General features: G+C 39.8%; 1 protein-coding gene across 8 annotated transcripts in view; it reads right to left on the reverse strand.

Annotated features, from left to right (window-relative positions):
• Positions 1-1627: 1627 nt before the first annotated feature.
• The window catches only part of LOC140353147 (phospholipid-transporting ATPase IH-like), a 49201-nt gene continuing 27137 nt past the window's right edge, over positions 1628-23691 (reverse strand). The window contains exons 13-33 of one of the 8 annotated variants that reach the window (XM_072437968.1): positions 21413-21526; positions 20872-20928; positions 20599-20765; positions 20045-20116; positions 19862-19935; positions 19668-19771; positions 17506-17687; positions 15213-15464; positions 14913-15099; positions 13649-13751; positions 13347-13492; positions 12254-12313; positions 12047-12174; positions 11691-11826; positions 10935-10958; positions 10360-10425; positions 9856-9959; positions 9093-9258; positions 6644-6771; positions 3980-4045; positions 1628-2720 (exon numbers count right to left, since the gene is read on the reverse strand). In XM_072437968.1, coding sequence (XP_072294069.1) covers positions 3994-4045; positions 6644-6771; positions 9093-9258; positions 9856-9959; positions 10360-10425; positions 10935-10958; positions 11691-11826; positions 12047-12174; positions 12254-12313; positions 13347-13492; positions 13649-13751; positions 14913-15099; positions 15213-15464; positions 17506-17687; positions 19668-19771; positions 19862-19935; positions 20045-20116; positions 20599-20765; positions 20872-20928; positions 21413-21526 — 2322 coding nt within the window. In that variant the 3' untranslated portion in view covers positions 1628-2720; positions 3980-3993. Of the gene's footprint in view, positions 2721-3164; positions 4046-6271; positions 6772-7463; positions 7569-8098; positions 8189-9092; positions 9259-9855; positions 9960-10359; positions 10426-10934; positions 10959-11690; positions 11827-12046; positions 12175-12253; positions 12314-13346; positions 13493-13648; positions 13752-14912; positions 15100-15212; positions 15465-17505; positions 17688-19667; positions 19772-19861; positions 19936-20044; positions 20117-20598; positions 20766-20871; positions 20929-21412; positions 21527-23691 lie in introns of those variants that run through there. The other 7 variants (XM_072437886.1, XM_072438047.1, XM_072438200.1 and 4 more) reach the window with 7 other exon arrangements.

The following is a 23691-nucleotide window of genomic DNA, read 5'->3' on the forward strand; positions in this document are numbered from 1 at the left end:
TGGCTTTTAGATGGTCATTCATTTCTTCTTTAGAACAGTTTTTGTGAAACCAAAACGAGTCGCAGGAAAAGCAGCTTGTTTCTATGATGTTCAGCTTGTCTCAAAGTTAAGAGCCTCTTGTGTAGAACCCTTCTTAGTACTCTAAGGGGGCATCTGTATCACTGTAAATCTACAAGTGACAAAAATGGGAAAACATGACGATAGCAAATTATTTTAATATTTGTGTTTTTTGCATCACTCTTTCAGATATATTTCAGGTTTTCTCTTTTTTGTGTCAATACCTTAGAGCTACCATTTTGTGCATTAGTTAATGTGTTGTACTTCCAATTACATTATCATTAAATTATAAGTCAGATATTACAGGACTCTTTTTATTAACCTTTTATATAACCAGGTCAAACCCATTGAGATGGAAATCTTTTTTTCAAGGGTGACCTGGGACAAAGGGAAAAGGATTTAAATATTTAATAGACATTTAAGAAAAAAACATAACTGAATGCACAGACATGTTTTGTAGGATTCTCTTTTTTTATTTTTAGCAAAAACCCTTTATTGAAACTAGCTCACACAACCAAATTCTGAGTTCCAAGCTGCGGGAGCAGCATAGGAGAAGGCTCCCCTAATAAGTCTGTACTTGTGGTACTGACAAGCTATAATTGAGACTGTAGCAACGGTCATAGTAACATTTAGCTTTCTGAACAACAATAAATAGCCTTATAGATTAAAGTTATCCTGAAACCAATATTTTTATGTTTACCCTAACAGACCTGTATTGGCCAAGGCTTCAAAATGCTGCTGTAGAGTGTGAAGCAGGACTCTGGGCTCTGTGTTGAAATGTCCTGATCACTCCCAGCTTATGCTGCAGTGGATGGTTAAAGTCAAAGAGCAGATACTGATCTGTGTGTGTAGGTTTCCTATATAATTCTATCTGAAGCTTCCCGTCCTCTCCTCTGATAGAGGAATCCAGAAAGGCCAAGCGGTTCTCCTTAGCGTGTTCTCTTGTAAACCTGATGTTCAGGTCCACCACATTGATGTGCTTTGAGAACGCTTCCTGCTCTTGTTTCTTTATTGTCACAAATGTGTCATCCACGTAGTGGTACCAAAGACTTGGAGCAGTGCCTAAAAAGGAGGTCAATGCCTTCTTAAACTGCTCCATGTACAGCTGAACAGAGATGCCACATCATACGTAACCACTGAGGCCATTTGTATGTTTCACTTTGTCCACAAAGTTCTCATTATTTTTTTCCATTGGGATTTCGAAAAATTGGAATATCAAGAAGTACAAAACACAACGGAGGCTAAGCAGCTTTTGTTTTTTACCCTCCAGAAATCCTGGGGAAAAAATTTAAGGAAAATGTACTTCCAGTGGGCAGTCACTGTTGAGCTCCATCAAGTGAGTAACCAAACTACAATAACCATTTGCATTTTAACAGCTTAGCTTGATTCTTTAATAACTCCGAATTATCCTCCAGCTTTATATACATAAAAACAACATTTCCTGCGGACATTGTCAAATGAATAGTTGAAATAAATGTTGCTTATGAAACTTTTCAACTAGAAAAGCAATCGCAGCTGTATTTCCTCTCCTTTGCTGCCCTCTTGTGCCCACAATTAAAACGACAAAATCTTGAATTGAATTTTTTAATTTTGAAGCATTATTTACATTTGCTACAGACAAATTGGCAAAAATCCACAATAATATTTGAGATATGTTTAAAAAGTAGATACAAAACAGGCCAAAACTGTACAAGAGCCACACAGTTACTACAATACATCTGCAGTATTTTTAAATATGAATTCAATATAATATGTGCTTGGATATTAGTGATAATATTTACAATACATTTTTTTTAACAAGGAGCACAACCAACATTCAAAAGGCCATCAGAGAATTATGGAGCAGAACGTTTATTGTAGCAGTAGTAGAAGTAGTAATGAGTGTTTGAAAGTAACCTGAGTCTATACAACTTTAGAACGTCTATTCTAGTTTGTGTGTAGCAAACATAACGTACACAAGTACATAGTCATTGCTGCAGCTTCAGCAGTACTTACTCAGAGTATTAAAGTACTTCACAAGATGTTGGACTACGTTTAAAGAGTATCACTACAATTACTACAAACAACAAAATGTGACATTATAAAAGGAACTATGGCATAGATCGTTTGAAGAAATTGAAGATCAAAATAAAAACGTTAAACATATTTACAGAATCCAATTAGAGGCATTTAAATCCCAAATTACTCAAAGTAGACACATATTCAGAATTGGTATAAAAATTAGACCAACACTTGTTCTAATATGCAGCTTTCAACAAAATGGGCGTAGGAAAAAAATAAAGGCAGTTTTATTATGGAGAAGTAGCAGTAGTAGTGGTGGTGGTGGTGGTGGTGGTTGTAGTTGCAAAAGTACTTTCTACTTTTTGACATAGGATTTTACTACATTCATTTATTTAGCAATAATAACTGCAAGTACAAAACAAAATTTATTTCAAGCCTTGATACACAAGATGAATATTTCCTCATTTGTAATGCATTAACATTTTGGGGATGGTTGTAGAAAAAATTGATACAAAAACAAATATAAAATTTTAATTTTAGTATGTAACAGGCTAACACAAGGCACAGGCTAAATGTCTATCAGTTTAGTGTGGATCTAAATCTAAAAGAACATTATTTTGCAGGAAAAAGATGGAGTTTGCAGTTGGAGGTAGGAAAATCCACTTTTCAGCACAAAATGAGAAGAAAGGAAATCGTTAAATATGTTTGTTGTTTGTTGTTGTGGTTAAAATAAAAATGAAATCTGATTACAAAAAATATTAGACAGTGGAGATAGAAGACAATACTTTAGTTGTATTATTATGTTATGTTTTTAAATATGAAAAAAAAAAAAAAAAAAAGTGAGTGGTGCTACAAAAAAAAAATCGGGGGGACTTTGGACAGGCAGTGTATACAAATCTTCCAATGCAAAAGAGTTGTTTTGCGTATAAAAAAGTAAGTTTTGAAAAGATTAGGGGGATTAATGGCTATAAATGTCTACCACAAAATCTGTGCATTTCACCTCTGTGGCCATCATTTAGATATAAATACTTCAATATTTAAGGCAGAAAATATTTTTTAAAAGGTTGGAAAGAATATTTGATTTTTTCCTTTTCTTTTAAGGTGCTAAATATTAGACAGTTTCTTTGATTTAAAACATTTAAGCAGGCGTCGTTCAAAGCTATTTGTAATATTACTCATTCAAAATGTGTCCTGTAAATTGTACGAAATTGTAAGTTATTTTTGTGTAATTTATGTGCTTTACTGCAACAGGCTAACGAGTAATATTACAGATCAAGAAGACACTAACACTTTTGTACTGTGCAAGGCAGGGATGGATACACGGGCAAGAGGACTAACACTTTAGACTCACTCTAACTAAACTAAAATATTTCTATGTCCAAAATTACACATGTTCAAGTGATGAAAATGGGCTTATTTTAACCATTCATACCATTCGCGGGTGAGTTTGGGCCTTAGGCGGGGCACAGCCTGGACAGGGGCCGGCGCGGGGTTAACACAGAGACAGAGACACGCTGACAAATCCACTCTCGGATCCGTTCACTAATTTAGAGTCGCCAATTTCACCTAACACATGCACGGTGGAAGGAAGCGGGGTTGACATACAGACTCCACAGAGAGATCATGTGACGTTCGTCTGGCTCGTGAATCGAACCCATGATCTCCTTATTGGGAGGCTCTGCCACAGTCTTTTCCAGGCGACTACAACTGAAGCTTTTTCTACAATCATATTGTTAATTTTTCGATTTTTTCATATTCAACCTGTGTCACAGTCTGGTGGTGACCATTCCACAGACGCCCTGGGGCAGATTGACAAAGCTGTGATTGCCATTTTGTGCATTTAAGCATTAAAAGTCCCATTTCCATCACTTGAACATCTCCTAGCTTTCTAACTCCTATCTCCTGTGTCCTAGCTCCTTACAGAGAGAAGTGTCCTTAGGGGGAGTTCCTGGACAGAGCATTTGCACACGGCCTGCACCAAGTCGGCCTGAGGACAAACACATGCAGAGGTGAGAGCACCATCATTGGGGTAACACGGGGGTAATAACACGGGTGTAACACGGGTGTAACACAGGGAGGTGGTAGGCAAGTGTATGTTTGCCGAACAGCATCTGTTCTGACAATGCTGTGTCAGAGGTCAAAGATTTTAATGAAACACTAAAGGCCAACGCGCACAGGACCCTTTACTAGACAAGACAGTGCAACCTGAAATAAGATAAGATAAGATAATCCTTTATCTGAAATGGGGTTGAGAGGGAAGGACATTCAGCAAATTGTTGTCGGAATCAAACTTATGGCAGATCGACACAAGGACACACACTTTTAGAGATGTTGTTGATCATTTCAAACTGTTTGCAGCAGTCCAAAAGGATTCCACAACTTTAAAGCGGCAAATTGAAGGGCTACTGCTAATGACAACTAGCATGGGCTATACAGCACTCCTGAATAAAAGCTGCACCAATGAAATTTACAAAGAAAAACAAATGGTACATATACGCTGCATCTTTCAATAAGCCGCAGGTGCCCACGTTGTTACATGAGATATTTGCACATTTTAGTACACTGTAGTGCTGCGCCAGTTATCTTTTGAACCGTCTCACAGCGAATCTGCCGAGACTAATTTCTCAGTGAATATGAGTTTCAATTATAATAAAACAAACAGCATTTTGAAGCTTAAAGGAATAATAGAGGATTTTTTGCAGAGTTGAGAACTTTAGCAATTGTTCTCACCACACTCACCCCCACCCTCCTGTTGTTTCCAAGACACTGCCTTCCATCAAACCCTGTGCAGAAGCACGCAACAGCCCCGCTGCGACACTTGCGTTTGTTTATTAGCGCAACGGCTTGCATTCCGATTCTTCTAAGCTCACACTCTTTTTCTGTCATTTTTGTACTTTACAATGAAGAAACTCGCTAAACACACACCGGCATAACAACCACGCATGCACAGCCAGGGAACTGTGCTGCTATCCAGGGAACGAGCCAGAACGAGGCTGCAGGTGTGCAGTACAGCACGAAAGAAATGATTGACGTGGGAGGATTGCTCGGCTGTCCACGCCACGAGGAAATGAAAAAAAATCCTCTATAAGTCCTTTAACAGAGAACAAGGCTGAGCTGTCTCTATTGTCCCCTCTGTCCTTGAATACTCTGTGTGAGCTGATTTACCTGTGTCTGTCATCACATCTGGTTCATCTGCTCCTGAGCTTGTGCACAGCGAGTGAGTGTTGCGTTGTAACATGAAATATGTTCCACAGTTGTAATGCACGGGTCTTTTGACCCGTGGGTCAGGTCAGGCCAAGAAAGTTTAATTTCAATGCAGCAGGTTCGCCGTATATTGCATGTCTGTGCTCCACGTGTGTCTTTGCGTTTAGTCGTGTCTAGATTCACTTCCTCATTAGACTAATTTCTCTGCGTTTTATTACAATCAGACTCATATTCACTGTGTTTGAAGCTTAAAATACAGAACACGACATGTCCTCTGGACACTGACATCTTCTTCTACAGTGTGTCAAACGCATGCACTTGAGGCTAGAACGCCCCCGGTGGCCGTTAACCAGTAAAAATCTATAAATTAGACACACCATTGTAATTGCCACAGGGTTCAAAGTGTGGGGGAAAAGTAGTGGCTTAAAGTTTGAAAAGGTACTCTTCCACTAATTCTGCTGATGCTGGAAAGGTCAAATTTTGTTCAGTTTATAACTTTAAAAAAAGTATTGATACTTGTTAAATAAGTATCAAATTTCAATACCAATTTTAGTATTGATTAGTATCTGATTTTCCATGCCCTACTGCATAGTCATTATTTCAGTGTGCGTTGGCCTTTGCTCTGAAGAACTAATATTCTGTAACACATTTGAAAATAGTCAGATAACATGTCGACATGCTCTGGTCACATACACTTTGTAAAGGGTTCAGCGTCAAGAAAGTGCGTTAATAAAGTTATATTTTCATAAACTTCAAACACATACAATACATTCTCAGAGTAAAGTCCAGTGCATATTTTAACAGTGTTTAATCCTTTGTACCGTGAGGCTTTCAAGGACACTCAAGTCATCTGTAAAAATGTCTTAATTTAGTTCCATTTATAAGCAACATATTACAGATTTGTACTGACTGTGAAGTCTTAACCAGTTTGAAACTAGAACTGATATTAGTCCAAAACCAAGTATTATTCCGGTTTTCTTAGGACCATGTCTAAACCTGGACTAAACCAGGACATGGCTCATTTTGTCTCATTAAGTCAAGTGAAGACCTGGTTTAGTCTTGATTTAGAATAGTTAATGCAGCTTAAGTCTAACCAAGGACTAAAAGACTTGCCCAGGTCTAAACCATCAATAAACCCAGACTAAATCCTACTTTAGTCCTTTTAAATTGCACGTTTTACGTCCCACTCCCTCTTTTAACTCAAATAAATAAATTCCTAAAATAGTGTCATAAGTCTTAAATCTAGACATGCGCCTCGTGGCCCGTCCCTCCGTACTTCGTCCCGGAGCTGAACCTGGGCAGCAGAGGCGTAAAGCTGCAGTAATCGATGGCTCTATAGCGCCACCTAGTGAACATAACTTTCTTTGCGCTGTGCCCAGACCTGCTCCTCTGGTTTTCCTGAAGGCGGGGGCCCGGTCCAGGGGCCTCAGGGCCAGATATCACCACAGGACGGAGTGAGGAGAGCGGGGTGAATTCGGAGAGGTGTCCCTGGTACAGGCGGTCCGCTCTCTACAAGAGAAGACAGTTATTTAGGAAAACAAGATGGCAGAGTGAGAGCGGATTACATATATTATACACATATATATTAGATTACATACATTATTTTAAATATTTTAACAAGGCTTGTATACATTGTGTTTAATACAAAGGGTCTAAAATATGATACGGATTCTGCTGCTGGAACAACTGCAATTACTAATTAAGATACTATACAACTATAAAACTATAAATCCATTTGTGTCTTACATTCCAGAACTACCCATTGACCAGCTGTGAAAACAAATTTCAGTCTGAACTGCAAAGCAGACAAAATATTTCCAAAATGTCCATGTACTTCGCAACAAATAAACCAGGACTTTAGAATACTCCCATACAGCTGTTATTATTTACAACTAATGGGAGTTTTTGCCAATCACAAACATGTAAGTAAATTTGATTATCATGCCCCAATTCAAATGTACATATTTGATCATTATAAAAGTTAAATGTGCTTCCATCTATATTTAGCTTAGTACATGGACTAAAACCCAAAACATTGCGTTCCAATCCCATGCAAAACCAAAGAAAAACCACATGCAGCCTCGGAAACCTTGTTAAAACCCAAATATTCAAACGCATTCCTGTTTGTGACACACCCGTTAATTTGTTTTTGTTCCAAACCCACATACCACACGCAGGGCTCATATTTTGTATATTTTTACCATTTTTATGTGGGAGATTTATGCTCGAGATGTGGCTATTCCGTCTAATAACGAGTCAGAGCTTCCATGTTCTCTCAGGACCAGATCTGTACTGTCTGTGCTTCGCTGGAAATCAACAACATAGAATTTAAATGTCAAAATAAGTTCAAGATTTAGACTAGCCAAACAAACAATAAATATTATTGATAGAAAATGCATTGTTTGGCAAGAGAGAGCAAGTTTTTAAAAATTGTTTTAATTGTAAAATTTGACGGACACAAAATAAAAATTCATTGAAGTATAGTAAAACGTCTTTGTCTTTCGTCAGAACTTTCAAATCCAAGTGTTTTAATAAAAAGAAAAAGTAGAAAATGTTTATCATAGTATACAAGTATAAATATAGAATAAAAGCAAATTATACACAATTAACTGACGTCTAACTAAGCCAGGATAGCATAAGCACAATTTATTTTTTTTCAATCTTAGTGCTCAAACTGAAATTTCAAATTGGCAAAAGAACAAAAAGTACAACATAAATAACTGTTTAATATTGTTACAATAAAGGTTCATGCAGCACAGGCAAAATGAGAGAAGAACAAGTGAAGTAAAAAGGACACAAATTGAAGTAGGGGGAGGAGTCAGGAGATAAGGGTCACCTGAGGAGATTACAGGCTGATTCTGCTGGAGGTCTGAGAGGTCAGCATAAAGATGGTGGAGGGTTCAGAGGAGAGGGCACGACGCTTACACTGCACCGGGTCAGAGGGGGAAGAAAAGGAAATGAGGGGAGAGAGGGAGAAATGAAGAGGAGACGAGGAAGAGTTGGGTGAAGGAGGATATGAAACAATGAGGGGAGAGTGAGACAAAGAGGGATGGAACAAAAAAGAGAAGGGGGAGAAGTTGGAGAGGAGGGAGAAGTGAGGAAGTGAGAGAAAACAAGGAGAGAGAGGAGGTGAAGAAGAAGGTAGAGAAGGAGGTTAGGAGAAGAGGAGTCAGGAGGAAGAGAAGGGGAACAGGTTAGTCAGACATTCAAATGTTCCAGTGAATGTTGAACATCTGCAGGATTAGATGGAAAGAAAACTATTTCAAAACTTTTACCATTCTCCCTGTTGTACTCATATTTTCACTGCAAACACCATTCATTTTTGTTTACATGCTAAAACTTTGCTAAATTAAAAAGATCAGATAAAATGCATAATTAAACTAAAGAAACAATGCAAAACCAGGTGTTACATTTCAAATTCACTGCAAATGAACCTCAGAGTTACTCACATGGAGAAGAGCTGAGTGGTAACCTTTACCAGCAAAAGTCTAATAAAACCAGATTAAAACAAATATTAAAGGTAACATTTTGGATGTTACAAAAATTAAGATTAATTGATTAAACAAAAAAAAGTTGATCCAATTTGCCTTGTCACATTGGTCCAATTACACCAGGGTTTTAGGGGGTTCTCACGCTAACCGAGATTAAGCCCAGGTCAAACGCAGATCTAAACCGGGATGAAATGAGGACCCGGACTAAAACCAACAGTGAAGGATTATACCCACGTCTAAAAATGACCTTACTCAGGACTAGACTAGAATTCAAGCAGGTCTAAAACGGGTCTAAAGCAGGTTCTCCCTGCTGTAGTTCATAAAAGTCCCCTGTCTCACCTGTATCTTCTCTGTCGTTGTGGGCCACAGCGCCCTCCACAGGACAGTCTTGGCCACATCAGGCACTAAACAGGCAGCAATAAGCAGAATGATGCTGAGCCAGGCCGGGCCACTCGCCAACATCTGCATGAACACGTAGTACATCCGCTGGTAGTTCAGGAACGGCCTGGACCAAAAGACAGAGCATGTGGATGAATAAACCAGGTATGTGTATTTTAGGGTCATATAAAGTGTCCGTTGTCTTTGGGTGAATGTGATGGTGACTATGGGGATCCCAAATAGACATTCATCTTCAAGCTGAGCACACGCAAGTGTGCACGGTCCAGTCTGGCCCAGACCGTGCAGAAGCAGTGTCCTGCAAAGAGTTTTAAGCGCTGTGTGTTTAATGTAGAGTGGGGGAGAGAAAATGTAAGTCAAGTTGGACTGCATTCATTATTCTATCATTATAATCGTATAATGTATGTTGCCCATGACTGTTTTATTATGATTGTCTCATCCATATGGGAATAGTAACGACTGTTGAGCTGGGAAGTTTATTAGTTAAGATTCTGGCCATTAAGTTAATGCTGAGACCAGAAAAAAGCTTGTGGCTGTTCTGACAATGTATTTTCAAAAGAGAGCTGCAGCGAGAGCTCTATTGCCAAAGTTACTTAGTTCTGCTTTAAAGCAGGACTAAACTAAAGACTTAACCAAGGACCAAACCAAGTCAAAACTACATCGTAAAACACAGCCTAAGGCAGATCTAAACCCGACCAGTACTGACCAGATGATGCCTCCCCAGAGCAGAGAGAAGACGACATAGAAGAGCAGCGAGCCCCAGATCACAAAGTGGTTAATCCAGGTCCAGTAATGAGTGTCCAGCACCAACTGTGAATATTAAGTGTGGGTAAATACATATCTAATTCTCCAACTAAGCATTTTTTGTTCAAGAGACAGTAAAATGAGATGTGTCCCATCCCATCATTTTCATGAGAAATATCCAAAAGAAAACAATTCCACAAATATTTTCCCTGAACATTTAAATAAAAAATTAAATCTTCACATAAAGTATTTTTTTAATAGATCACACTCTTGCATGAAAAAATGTGTACCCACATTTTGGGCTTCGTTTTGTGCATACCGGGCTTTATAAATGAGGTCCCTGACCTGTCATTGGGCAGGTGGCGTTTCCTGCTTTTCATCATGGAGATGTACATTTAATGTCATATTGCGTAACATTTAAGGCAAAGCAATGTTCCACAATTGTAAATAACTTGTTAATATTTACCTTAAAAGTGACAGTAAAAACAAGAACAGTGAAGACCAGCGTCCCAAATGTCCAGTTTCCAAACATCTGAAAAAAAGAACAAAAAAGTAAAGAAATTAAATCAAGTCAATTAAGTCAATCAAAACTCAAATTCTGAATTCATGCAAGTTATGAAGAGACCGCTCACAATGACTGGTGAAGGAGGTACAAATTAAAAACACAAATGGTTAAAATTGGTGAATTTTGAAGGCATTTTAAAATAAAATGAATTTTTAGTGCTAGGCTCAATAATGAGGTGAAACGTGAGGAACCAGGACTAAACCAGGTCTAAACAAGAACTGAGCCAGGACTAAATCACGGACTAACCAAGTCTAAAGTTTGACTAAGCCTGGACTGAATGAGGACTCAACCAAAATGAAGCTAGGGCTAAGCAAGAACTAAACCGGGACTTAACACAGATTTGATGACGTTAAGCGCAACTGAACCAGTTCTGGGCCAGGACTAAACCAGGACCACAGCAAATTGAGGTGAAGAGTGAGTTATGAACAGGAAGTTAAAATGGAGGATGGCTTAACTTTTAAATGTTTTGTTCTTACCATCTGCGTGTTGGAGGTCATGAGCTGAGCAAAGAAAAGCCAAAAATACAAAACAGAAAAAGGAGAAATATAGAGCAAAATTATAGAAGAAAAATTAAAACAAATAAACAGTGCAGAAAGAGAGACGCTTAAATATAGGGCTGCAAACTTAGACTTCTGAATCAAAAGAATCTGTAATTTCAATGAGATATGAGTCACAATGTTTACAATTTTACAGCCCTATTTTAAACAAGAAAATACAATAGAAAAATATAGTGGAAATATTGCCATGCAGAAGGACGTTTGTAAATAATCTTAAAAAAATTGTGAATACTTATTAGATAAGTGTGGTTGGTCAACTACCGATAAATACAAAGCCAAAAAAACTACTAATAATTCATGAAATACACTAAATATTTTAAATATAAATATTATAAAATTAAGATGCTGGAAATGTCTAATATAGTGGTCAAACCGGTTATAACATTCTTATGCTATTCTCTAGTTATTTGTAGAACAATATTTTATATTTTATTTAATTAATTGTAAATCACAATATTGATTAAAAAATGACTCATTTCAAAGCAGCAAATTTCATATGGTGTGTTCTTGTTTCTGCTTAAAATTTTGTAACCCATTGTTTGGTGTATGACTCAGAGTTGTATTGTAGCACAACATGTCTCCTTTAATAATACTTCGTAATGAAAGTATTACACATGCATCAAGGAAACCAGGACTAAACAAAGACCTAATACAGTTCTAACTCGAGCCCCTCACCTGTCCGTTGCTGGTGAAAGTGGTGTTGTCGAACAGGAAGTAGGCTCCAAAGAACATAACCACAGCCTCGTACACACCCAGAGCAGTCCAGTAGATGAACGTTGACCATCTTAGTAAAGAGTTCTTCCCAATGTCCCTGGAAGATACAATACAATCTAATATCTTTCTATTTCTACTAGTGATGCAGTTTATTATCATGCTGTATTTATCCAACCACAAATGCAGATTAACAAGAGACATTTGACCTGCTCCAGCTCAGTTAAACACTACAGGAATATATGATGATGAGAGGGCATCTGAGGTGGTGGTGGTAGTGGTAGTAGTAGTAGCAGTAGTAATAGTAGCAGCAGTAGTACCTGTACAGTGTGGGATCCTTCTTGAGTATGTCCATGTTTATATGCTGTTCTATGAGGCTGTAGGCCAGGATAGGCAGAGAGGTAAAGCTGATGTTGTACAGTGTCAAGTATGCGGTGTCGTACAAAGGCTGGAAAATAAGAGTAGAATTGTATTTATTTATTTATTTATATAAGTATATATAAAGGTTTTAATATTTATTTAGTTACCTGTTGTGAGAATCCACAGAAAAACTGGAACAAAAATTGAGGGAAAATAAACACGACATTCTGCAAAAACAAAGAAAATACATTAAATACATAAGCAAATTACATTAACAATACAGTTTTACTCAATCTTACTGGTACAAGCTGCTGCTATACAATAGTGTCTAGTATTGGCCATAGTAGGCCTATGCCAGACCTGGGTGGCCTTCATTGGGTAACCCAGTGTCACACATTGGATGATTTTAGTTCATAAAGTAGTGGGTACTTGTGCCCTGCTGCAGACAGCGGAGGGTCATTAAGCCCTGTATTCACCTGACTTGTACAGCCTGTCGAAGCCCATGTAAGGACTGACTGGGGAAAGAGAGCGTTCTCTTATGCAGCTCCAGCACCTTGAAACGCCCTTCAAACAGACTTGGGAAGCTGGGTTCAATAGGGGTCTTATTGGTGGAAAAGGTTTTTAAGATTTGTGTGCCGTCGTGTCTTTCCCCCCCGGTAAACCTTGTAAAAGAGGTTTCGATCTGAATAAGTTTCTTACCTGGTTAAATAAAGGTTAATAAATAGACTTATACTTACTTAAAGTTATACTTAACTAAATACGTCCTTGAAGAAGAAAGGACTTGAAGTAAACCCTACTTGCACCCTGGCTCTTGCACCCTGGCTCTTGCACCCTGGCTCTTGTCCCCTGGCTCTTGTCCCCTGGCTCTTGTCCCCTGGCTCTTGTCCCCTGGCTCTTGTCCCCTGGCTCTTGTCCCCTGGCTCTTGTCCCCTGGCTCTTGTCCCCTGGCTCTTGTCCCCTGGCTCTTGTTCCCTGGCTCTTGTCCCCTGGCTCTTGTCCCCTGGCTCTTGTCCCCTGGCTCTTGTCCCTGCCCTTATTTGAGTGCTGGTTCAGCCCCTGGTTTTAGTGTTGGTAACAATGCTTCTAGACTTATCACAATCAAAAGAAGAATTTGAAATGCCCTCTTCTTCACATAATCTCCTGTCCTCTTTGAGGACTAAATGTCTATGTGTCCTCACGTGGTCTTATTCTAGTAAAGCCTGCTGACTCTGTAGTTTAGACCTGAACAAACATGTTAGTTTTCAGTCTTCTATATTGTACCTTGTAGAAAAAGTATTGAACAAGCTCAGATATTCGGATGTAGTAGTAATGTCCGTGCACCAGGAGCAGCTTCTTGAGGTGTTTAAACTTTGGAATGGCGTAGTCGCTGTTCCTCACTGCCTGACGACCCTCTTTACCCATAATCCCTACAGGAAAACAGAAAAGAATTAATAAAACATGAAGTCATAGATAAGGGCTTGAAGACAATCATAAATGTAAATAAACTATTGATGTGTAGAAAGTAGTAGTTGTTGAAGTAGAAGGTTGTAGAAGCATTAGTAGGGGCAGTATTTAGTACTCACCGATCCCGACATGTGCCTCCAGGATCATACTGACGTCGTTTGCTCCATCGCCGACTGCCATTGTAATTGGATGTTCTTTAGATGTTTTTATCAACTTAACAATCTGGAAACATTAGACCTGGTTTAGTACTGGTTTTACCTTGGTTTAGTGCTCATTTAGACCTGGATTTGTTTTTTGATTTAGTCCTATCTACTTTAGGTCCAGTTTAGTCCTGATAGTCTTTATATTGTGCTCCATTTCTTCTGCTTCTTCATTTGCGTTTTTGAAAATGTCTGAAAATCCAATAATTTCCTGGGGACTCGTTGTAAAGTGCTCCAAAGGGTTTTATTGATGGATCTGAAGTGGTTCAAGGACAGAAATAAAACCCATTTTCACATCAATATTTACAGCTATAAACAATCTACTACTGCCAGGGCACTCACTGTGGGATCAAGTCCAAAGACACTGGTTTAGTCCAAGGATTAGTTCTGCTACAAGCCACAGTCTGGTCCCTGGCTTACTCAAGTTTTTTAATCAACTTTGGGAATGTTTTAGTACTGATTAGCTCTTTTGCTTTTGGTCCCGTCTTAATTCTGGTTAGTTTCTTGCAGAGACATGGTTTAGTTCCTAGATTAGTCATCTTTTGAACCACATTCGGTCCAGTGTAGAGCGAGTTTTAACACTAAAAGCTTTGGTCCAGTTTTGTCTGGTACAATTAGTTTAGCAAAAGCCAAATCTAGGGAGGGGCAGACGAGACTTGGTCCATCATTAAAGATACAAAAGTGCCACACATAAGGTGGAAAGAATCATGGGAAAGTATCAATCTAACAGCGTTGTGCCCATCCCGGAGACAGGTGTCACGCTGGAAATGTCCAATAAATATGGGAAAGTGTGTCTGGAGTGTCTGCCAGTGTGGTCCAATAGATTTGTTTTTTTTCCCATCTAGCAGATCACTAAACACAGACAAAATGTATGATTGATGCTAGCAAAACTGTTAAATTGAATGAATAGAAAAAAAGGCTTTGTGATTTCGGTCATGTCTTGGTGATTTCAATGCATTTGTCCCCCTGTTGTGTGAAGCACTGGTGGTGGAACCTGCTTGTTTAATGCCAGGCAACATCTTCATGGAGACAAACGGGTGATGAACCATCAACCAGAAAAGTTACACAGTGAATCTTTAATTTCCTACAAATATTACTACTGCTATTGAAACTAGTGAATGAGTAGTAGTTTTTTTAACATTTAAAAAAATAAACTAGAATAATTTCAATCATAACCCCTGACCTGAGCCTTCTGCAGTGGTGCCATCCGGCAGCAGAGCACAGCACTGCAGTTGCGACAGATCTCCAGGAAGATCTCTTTATAATTCCCACAGTTTGACTCCGTCTGAGGCGGTCTGAGAACAGCAGAGAGGGTGGCTCCATCTATGATCAGGCCAAAGTCTGCGTAGTCACCATACTCTGCAGACAACCTGAGAGAGAAGAGGTCAGGGTAAGGAGTCAGGAGGAGCGGCGGTCAGATACATCTAAGGACATCCACAGTGGACACTCTTAAAACATCTTTTAGATTCTTTGAAGGTCTTACCCAGAGAAGTTGTCCCTCGTCATCGTCCCCTGGTGTCTGAGGACAGTCCTGCTCAGGTCAAACAGAACATCGTGAAGACTTTGCTCCTCTGTTCTCTTTGTGGTCAGCTCCAAAATCTGTGTACTGCGTCTGAACAGTTTTGAGGCGTAACATGTTGCGGCTGCAGTCTCCATTTTGTCCCCCGTCAGCACCCATACTTTCATCCCTGCTTTATGAAGGGATTCTATGGTGTCGGCCGCCTTCTCCTGCAACCTGGAAGGAAGAAATTATACTATAATATGCAGCAATTTGAACAGAAATAAATTCATCTAAATACATTGTTTTTAATGCACTTTTTCTATATAAAGCATTTTTATCTACACACACATTCATACAATAGTGCCAGGGGCCCCCTTGGACATGTGTTAAGGGGTCATTTAAAATCTTGATCATTACAATTGCACATTTTGAGAATTTCTTATGATAAACAATCCTAAACAATTTAAGTTTTTGAAGGAAACTAAACTTCTGAAATTGATTGTGATGTCATGACAGAGGATCCTGCACAGTAGTGGGAGCTCCAACTGCAGTGCCAATCCTTATTTTTGTGTTCAAGCGCAGGACCTAGCTCACAGGTTCACTACACTTCAATCTTTACATGTGTGCATGTACAGTTTGAGTGTGATTTATAGTATTATTTTTGATTTGTTTGCGACTTAACATAGTTGTACGTGTAATTGGCTCGAGCCATTCCATGGAATGGAATGCAAGTCTTTGTTCTTGCCAGGTTTCTTCTTCTTTTTATTTTTTTCATGATCATTTTGCCACAACTCGGGCATTTTTGACCCCCTAACATTGATGAATGTCACACATGGGGACATAGACGCGATCGGCTCGGCCCGAACTCCAATTAAATGGAGGTTGCGAGAACGCCCGTCGCAACAGAGCCGACTAGTTCAAAAAAGAAAAAACATGAAATTCTTAATCTTTGGCCTTGGCACATGAAACTTGGGACAGTGATAGAGCTACCTTTGACCTCTGACCTTTGACGAGTAAAACGCCACGTCAAATGTGGCTATGCCACATTTGACTTTTTTTTTTCATAATCGTACTTAAGCTCAAAACAACACTTTTTGCATCTAAAGACATTGAAATTGAATCAATATTAAAAAAAAATACGGTCTCTGCGTAACACACCTATTGGAATTGATCTACGGAGCTCATATTTCACTCACTAATGCGTTTTTATGGTCTGATTGGAAATAATAAATACCATGTAACAAATTGACTCTATAGCGACCCCTACCCATTGTGTGAAAAACTCAACTGTCTGATTTGTTTGAAACTCATGGTGTATATTCTCCTTAAGACGCCATGAAAAAAAGTGCAAAAAAATGGTGTCTTTTCACCATCCATCCATCTTCTTCCGCTTTATCCAGGGCCGGATTGGCGCAATTAATGCCTTCACTTCCTCTTCCTCTTTTATTTTGATGGAACATTTCCTCTTGTGCCATGGTCTTAGCATTAGCGGCGAGTCTCTGTTGCTATGTGACGGGGGTGCAGGGAGGAGGGGGTTTAAAGAATAAAGTCTAAAGAATAAAGTCTAAGAGAATGCAGTATCGGGGCAATCGCGATCAAAACATGGTCGCGCGGGTGGCAAGAGCCATCACTGCCGCTATCGCAGCTTTAATTTTCTGATCGTAGTTGTATGTTTTAATTCACAAATAATAGAAGGGCCATAAAATTATCAATATATAAAACTTACAGTGCCTAAAATATATGCACAATAAACATTTTACACACGCACCACCCTTCCCGCGCCTATGACTGCAGTGCGCTTGTGAAGCATGAAGAAAACAAAGAAATGCTTTTGTAATTGTATCAGTACAAAAATAAGTAAACAAGCATTTTTGTTTTCTGTGTTATTTATATCACTTCATTTATATAAAATTTTAAATATACATTGGGAACTGATCGAGTTTGCCTCATTTTCCCAAGTAACAAAAAGCATAAATCTCCAAGCTTTGGGCAGCCCCTGAATGCACCATCCAAGCGTGGATCAGATCTGCTTGAGAGCAGTTTTGTGCATGTTTAAGTTTTTAATGATAATTTTATGTGTGCGAATCAAAACGTAAACCATGCAACTAAAATCACACACGCACAAACGTTTTAGAACTGTTCATCACCAAAGTCTTGGAGCACGGTTGTGTGGGCAAAGACTGCTGTTTGAGTAGGTTGTTAGTCAGTTGCATAGTGCCCCCTGTATTTAGATGATCTTTTCTCTTTAAATAACCTTAACGCCCTGCTCTCTCACCTGTCCTCCACAGCAGTCGCTCCCAGCAGGATCAGGTTTGTCTCGATCTTTTCGTAGGCCTCTGCCAGCTTCTTGTCTCGGTTCTGTAGGGCTAAACGCGCCTCACTGAGCAGAGCGCACACTTCAGAGTACTGCTGAGAGGAAAGTCTGCGGTAGGCCACACACAGGGTGCGCAAACCCTCCTGGAAAAACAAAAATACCATTAACCTTAACGGGTAAGAACCCATTGAGATCGAAACCTCTTTTTCAAGGGTGACCTGGGGCAAAGTAAAGATACCGTATAACAGCACACACATTTTAAAACATTACACATTTAAAAGACACTTAGAAAAGAAAAACTAAAAACAATTCACTATTTGTCTTTTAAAACTGCAACTACAACGCTGTCTGAAAGGAGTTCCAAGCTGCAGGAGCAGCATAGGAGAAAGCTTCCTTTCCCCCAGTCAGTCCTCAGATGAGGGACAAACAAACCAAACAGATCACGCGAGTGCAGAACATAATGACCCTCCGCTCTCCGCACCATGGCACGCAAGTAGGAAGGTGACCAGCCACATATAACTTTATATAATAAACACATGCAATGTGTGAACCTCCTGGCACCCAAAGGAGGCCATCCAGCCTTGGCATAAAGTTCACAGTGATGCGTGAGCCTCCCACAACTCCTTGTGAATCTCAGCCCAGTGATACACAGTAAACAACGATTTAAGACATTTGGCAGAGGGATTTCTGTATAGGGCATCGTCATATTCCAACATTACCAGACAGTTGCAGGCTTCAAGGATAAAACAAGCTTTAGTTGGATAGTAAAACCTAGTTTTATCTGAAATGTTTAAACCAAGTTTTGTAATTGAGCCTTAAAAGAGAGCTCTTGGTCTAATATAAAGCCAAAGTACTTAACATTTGAAACAAACGCAAGAGGATTTTCCTGAGAAGTCATAATTTAAGCGATATCATGCTTTATTAAGCTCTGGAGTTTGTCAAAACAATATTTCCAAGCCATATCTATGTCTTCAGTTAGAAAAATCCTGCTCCACTCACAGTGAGAGAGGGCCTGTAAGAATCTCTGCTCATGCTCAAGTGTTTCCGGTCACATTTGATCAAGATATGGGTTTTAGTTTCAGCAATTTAGCATTTCTAACTAGACTGAGGGCACAGTGATTGCTCAGATAATTATCAAAAACACCAATGCTTATGGACTTATGTGGGTTGCAGTGGCAGCTGGTGGTACAAAATATAGGGGGGGCTATTTGGCATGACAGTGTTTTTTTGTTTTTTGTTTTTTTAAATGTCCAAAATTGAATTTTTTAACATTGACTATATGGATACATATTTTAAATACACATTTACAAATGAATTAATTAAGTAAACACACTTTATTTCTACTTTTGTTAATGATAATACAATGACTTAAAATTATATTTGACACTTTGTAAAATATCAGATTGAAAAGAGCAAGATACTGTAACTTATAGTGCAGAGTAGACATTACTACATGAAGAGGAAATAAAAACACAAACAATTGTTGGTGTTTCATAATACAGCTTCTAAGTGGCATTACCCTGAACTACATGTGTAACATTTACAATTTTATATTTAAACATCACAGCCATTATTGCTGTTGGAAAGTTGTCATTTGTAGCTTTCTTTCATGGGTTTTCTAATAACAAATAATAATTACGTTCAAAAGGGCGCTCAAGATTGCGCCCATCAGTCGCTATTTTCCTATGGAGAAAACCATAGTGACGTAGTCACTTTTGATTGTGATTTGATTGGCTAAAAATCCCCATTGCTTTTCTATGGGGCTCACGGGTACGTAGAAAAGTGACGCAGGCTGCGCAGCGGACCACGCGGCGTGTAAACAAAGTATACATCTATATCTATTAATAGATATATATACATATGGACATATATTATTTTACACATTTACACTAATAAGAATATAAGCTATTTCTGAATAAATTATATTGTTTTTAGACACAAAAGAAAACTGACGTAGTTGGCCGATTAGATTTTACGTGTTCATCTTAACCAGTACTAAACAAGGACTTAAACAAGGACAAACCAGAACAAAACCAAGCTCTAAACCAGGGTCTAAACAAGATCTAAACCAGGACTAATTCAAGATTGAACTGGAACTAAACCAAGAATAAACCAGGACTCACCACAGCGTTGTGTTCCACTCGGGCCTGGACCTCCTCCTTTTTCCCAGAAACCACACGAGGAAAGATGGAGGAGTCTGCTCCTTTACAGAACAGGAACAACTCACCTGAAAAAACAATATTTATATTTTTTACAGTTCTCTATGTACAGATAATTTAATGTAGTTTTAAGGTTTTTGTTATTGTTGAAACTTTACCCGAGGAGGCTCTGACGATGACGCTCATTCTCCTTCGAACTGAGTCAAACGTCAAGACCTCTAACAGCTCGAACCTTAAACACAGAGATATAGAAACAAAAATGCTTTGATGAGCATACACCAGTCTAACAGTGGGTTAAGAGCACCACAAGGTAAATTTATGAGATTAATAAATCTCTGCACCTCTCAATCTCGTCTTCTCTGTTGAGGATCTCCATGTGACTGTCTTGTAACCGCAAATACGTATAACCCAACCTGGGACAAAGCAAAGACAAACTTTTTAAATGGTTGTGTCCCTGCCATTTTAGTTTATTCTTCTAAAAATACACTCTTTATTGTAATATCAAACTACCGTAGTTCTAAACCTAAACATAACTAAACTTCCGGGTGACCAGCTGATCTGCGTGTGTCTATATCAAAAGGTGGGCAATCTAAAGCCCACAACTTAAGTCACACCTGGCCCAGTTTTGATCCGGCGCGCGGCCCCCTACAGCTATTCATAAAACTCCCAACAAAACATTTTTTTAACTAATTTAACATTGTCCCCAGTGGAGGACAGGCAGATCTGGACCAGAATTTGCTCAAAACAATCACGTAAAGGGGCAGTGGTATGAAAGGCGCTGACTGTAGTGTGTTAAATGAGCTCAGAGTGCAACAGGAAACTATCCCTATCACTTGTTCTGGGAGTGTGCTGTAGTTTGTAGGCCTAATAATCACTCATCAATCATCATACGTACTTCTTCATGCCCTCGACTAGAGCGACCTCGTCTGGAGAGGAGGAGATGTAGAAGGAGGTGGACTTTCCCTGATGGAGGCCATGTTTGATCCCATCCACCGTTTCCTCCTCCTTCACTTGTACCGTGTGACAGAGGCAGAGAGCACGGAAGAACAGCTCCTCGTGATCCTGGAACAAAATGGGTAAGAATCCTCTGGTCCATTTGAGCCTCTCCTCCGTTTTCACAAAATGTTCATAAAATATTGCTTTATAAAATTAGATAAAAAACACTTACTCTCGAGTCTGGACCCGGAGAATTGTCAATCATGTCCATTCCAGCTCCTGACATTACCTAAAAAAACAATACAACAGAAGTATTTATACCAACAGTTTGCAAGCAGGAAAAGTAGAGATTTTGATGTTTATGGTACAGTAGATGTTTGAAGTTGTAACAATTCCTCAATAAATCCTCTTTCATAGCACAAATTATCCTGCTGTTAACTTCAATGTGAGTCCTCCAGCTATTATATTCATCCATATCATATCAAATTCATGAATTAATATATTTTACATGACATTTGGAAGTAACTCAAGCCAACTGTCTGCTGCTTGAGAGTTCACAAGTCACTGTGATTGGTTAAATCCACGTGTCACTCTCTCAAAGCATGACAGAGACTGACCAATAGGAGGAGCTGGTGGGGAAAAGTGTGTTAGCAAGAGCTGCATTGAACAGAAAATCACAGCAAATTTTCACAGGGTTAGAAGGTTAGAATTATTATCTATAGAAGTATATTTACACATCTGTTACAGATGTAGTTGTTGTAGTATATCAATACCTGTCCATTGCAGATGGCGTGGGGCACATATACATGTCCGCCAATGCAGCATTCGATGAACTCCATGTTGTTTTCTGTTAAAGTCCCAGTTTTATCTGTGAACACGTACTCCACCTGCAACAAGATTAAACAGTTTAAAGTTAAACATAGATCCATGATTTCAGCTCTTTTCAAGCCGGCCTCTCACTTCCAGGTCTCAGCACGCAATTCTGGGAATTTCTCTCATCTAATCACGATACATGCGGTTGTAGCGAGAACGTTTCTGGAGAAATTCTCTGTCTCGCAGCAAACAGTCTACTAAACGTGTTGGCCCAGTGGTTAGAGACGCGGACTCGCATGTGTGAAGTCTTGAGTTTGACTTCCGTTTTTGGCACAATTAATTTTTTTTCGGGTTTAAACATTAAGGTTTAGGCGTTAAGGTTAAGGTTAAGGTTAGTTCTGGGCTCCAGAATCGGGATGACGTTCTCACTACAGCTTCATGTAATCACGATCAATTCGATTTTGGTGACAATTTAAGGCTTTAAAAAAACAGCAAAGAAGAAACCTGTGGACCTCTGTATGTAATGGACTGATCGTTCGGCATGCCGCAGTCACGTGTACGACAGACAATCATTATAAACAGATCAGGCACACACACGTGTGCGTTTATCCAGTCTTGACACGCTGGGCTCTGAGAAAAAGGCACGTGTGTGCACACGCCGCCGTGACTCGCGTTGTGCCTGTGACTGCGGTTAGCCATAGATTCCAAAAAAAACACAAATAACCTATCGTGGCCATAAATAATCGCAATGATTGAAAAACCGGTTAACCGTGACATCCCTACTAGATAAATAAACTAGTCTGAACTAAACTCACTGTTAAGAGTGAGAAATATAGGACACCAAAAGGTTTATTCACAGAGTTCTCCCCCACTCAGGAGGACCTCCGCTCGGTCCTGTTACATTGGGTGGTTGCCAACTCCCACACATATGCACGCCCCATATCACCACTTGGCAGCGCTGCTCGTCTCTGCGTGGAGCGATACTCTGCGGGAAAGGGGCGCTCCCGCAAATCTGCCTGATCCTGCAGCATTTGACCCCAAAGAAATCCCGTCCACTGAAGGGCTCTAGGGCCGACACAACCAAGGCAGAGGCTGACGGGGGCCAGCGACGCTGCTCGTCTCCTCTACAGCTCTGCCCACACCGGCCCATTTACCCGTCAGCCCACCTGGAAAATCCTCACATGCCAGTCTACCCTTGCCTGTTACTCACTGAATCACATTGTATACATTTTTATACGTTTAGTTTATTTTCAATTCAGTTTGGACATCCATCATGGACAAGGTGTGCAATCAGAATCAGAATAAGGTTTATTGCCATTTGTCAATGAACAAAAAATCGCAAACATAGGAACTTGTCCTGGTGATTTGATGCAACACAAACAACAAACATTGAACATGAATACAAAACAATGGACCATGAATAGCTCTGGATATATAAAAAAAAATAAGTAAAGTTAAAATAAGGTTAATAGGTCATAAAATATGTAGTGCAATAAAAGTGAATACAGTGAGTGCAAGGTGGGACACTTAGGCAGTGTTCATGAGCCTGTTCTGGTCCTGATGGACCGTAGCCTCCTGCCTGAGGGGAGTGGCTTAAATAGTCTGTGTCAAGGGTGAGAAGGGTCGGCTGTGATCCGACCTGCACGTCCCAGAGCCCTGGAAACGTTCAGGTCCTGCAGAGATGGAAGTCTGCAGCCGATCACCTTCTCCATAAGGCCTCACCTCCTCCATCCATAAGGTGATGGAGGAGGTGAGGATGGACTCAATGATTGCCGTGCAGAATTGCACCATCATCTCCGCAGGCAGCTTTGCTTTCCTCAGCTGCTGCAGGAAGTAAATCCTCTGCTGGACCTTCTTGATGAGGGAGCTGATGGTGAGCTCCCACTTGAGGTCCCGGGTGATGATGATGCAGAGAAAGCGGAGGGAGAACACAGTGGGGATGGGGGAGTCTGTGATGGAGGTGCAGCAGTTCGTGTACAGGGAGAAGAGCAGGAAAGAAAGTACACAGACTCAGACATTTTCCCCCAGTCGCACGCACTGCCTCCGATCCGTCAGGAAGTCAGTGATCCACATGCAGGTGGAGTCAGGCACTTTGAGCTGAGAGCTTGTCCTGGAGCAGAGCGGGGAGGATGGTGTTGAAAGCCGAGCTGAAGTCCACAAACAGGATCCTGGCGTAGGTTCCCGGGGAGTCCAGATGCTGCAGAGTGAAGCTGGAGTGGTCCAGCAGGGGGAGGTGGGG

The sequence above is a fragment of the Eucyclogobius newberryi genome, unplaced genomic scaffold, assembly GCF_026437365.1.
Source record: "Eucyclogobius newberryi isolate DKJ021-1_F unplaced genomic scaffold, fEucNew1.0.hap1 SCAF_1, whole genome shotgun sequence".
NCBI classification, from domain to species: domain Eukaryota; kingdom Metazoa; phylum Chordata; class Actinopteri; order Gobiiformes; family Gobiidae; genus Eucyclogobius; species Eucyclogobius newberryi.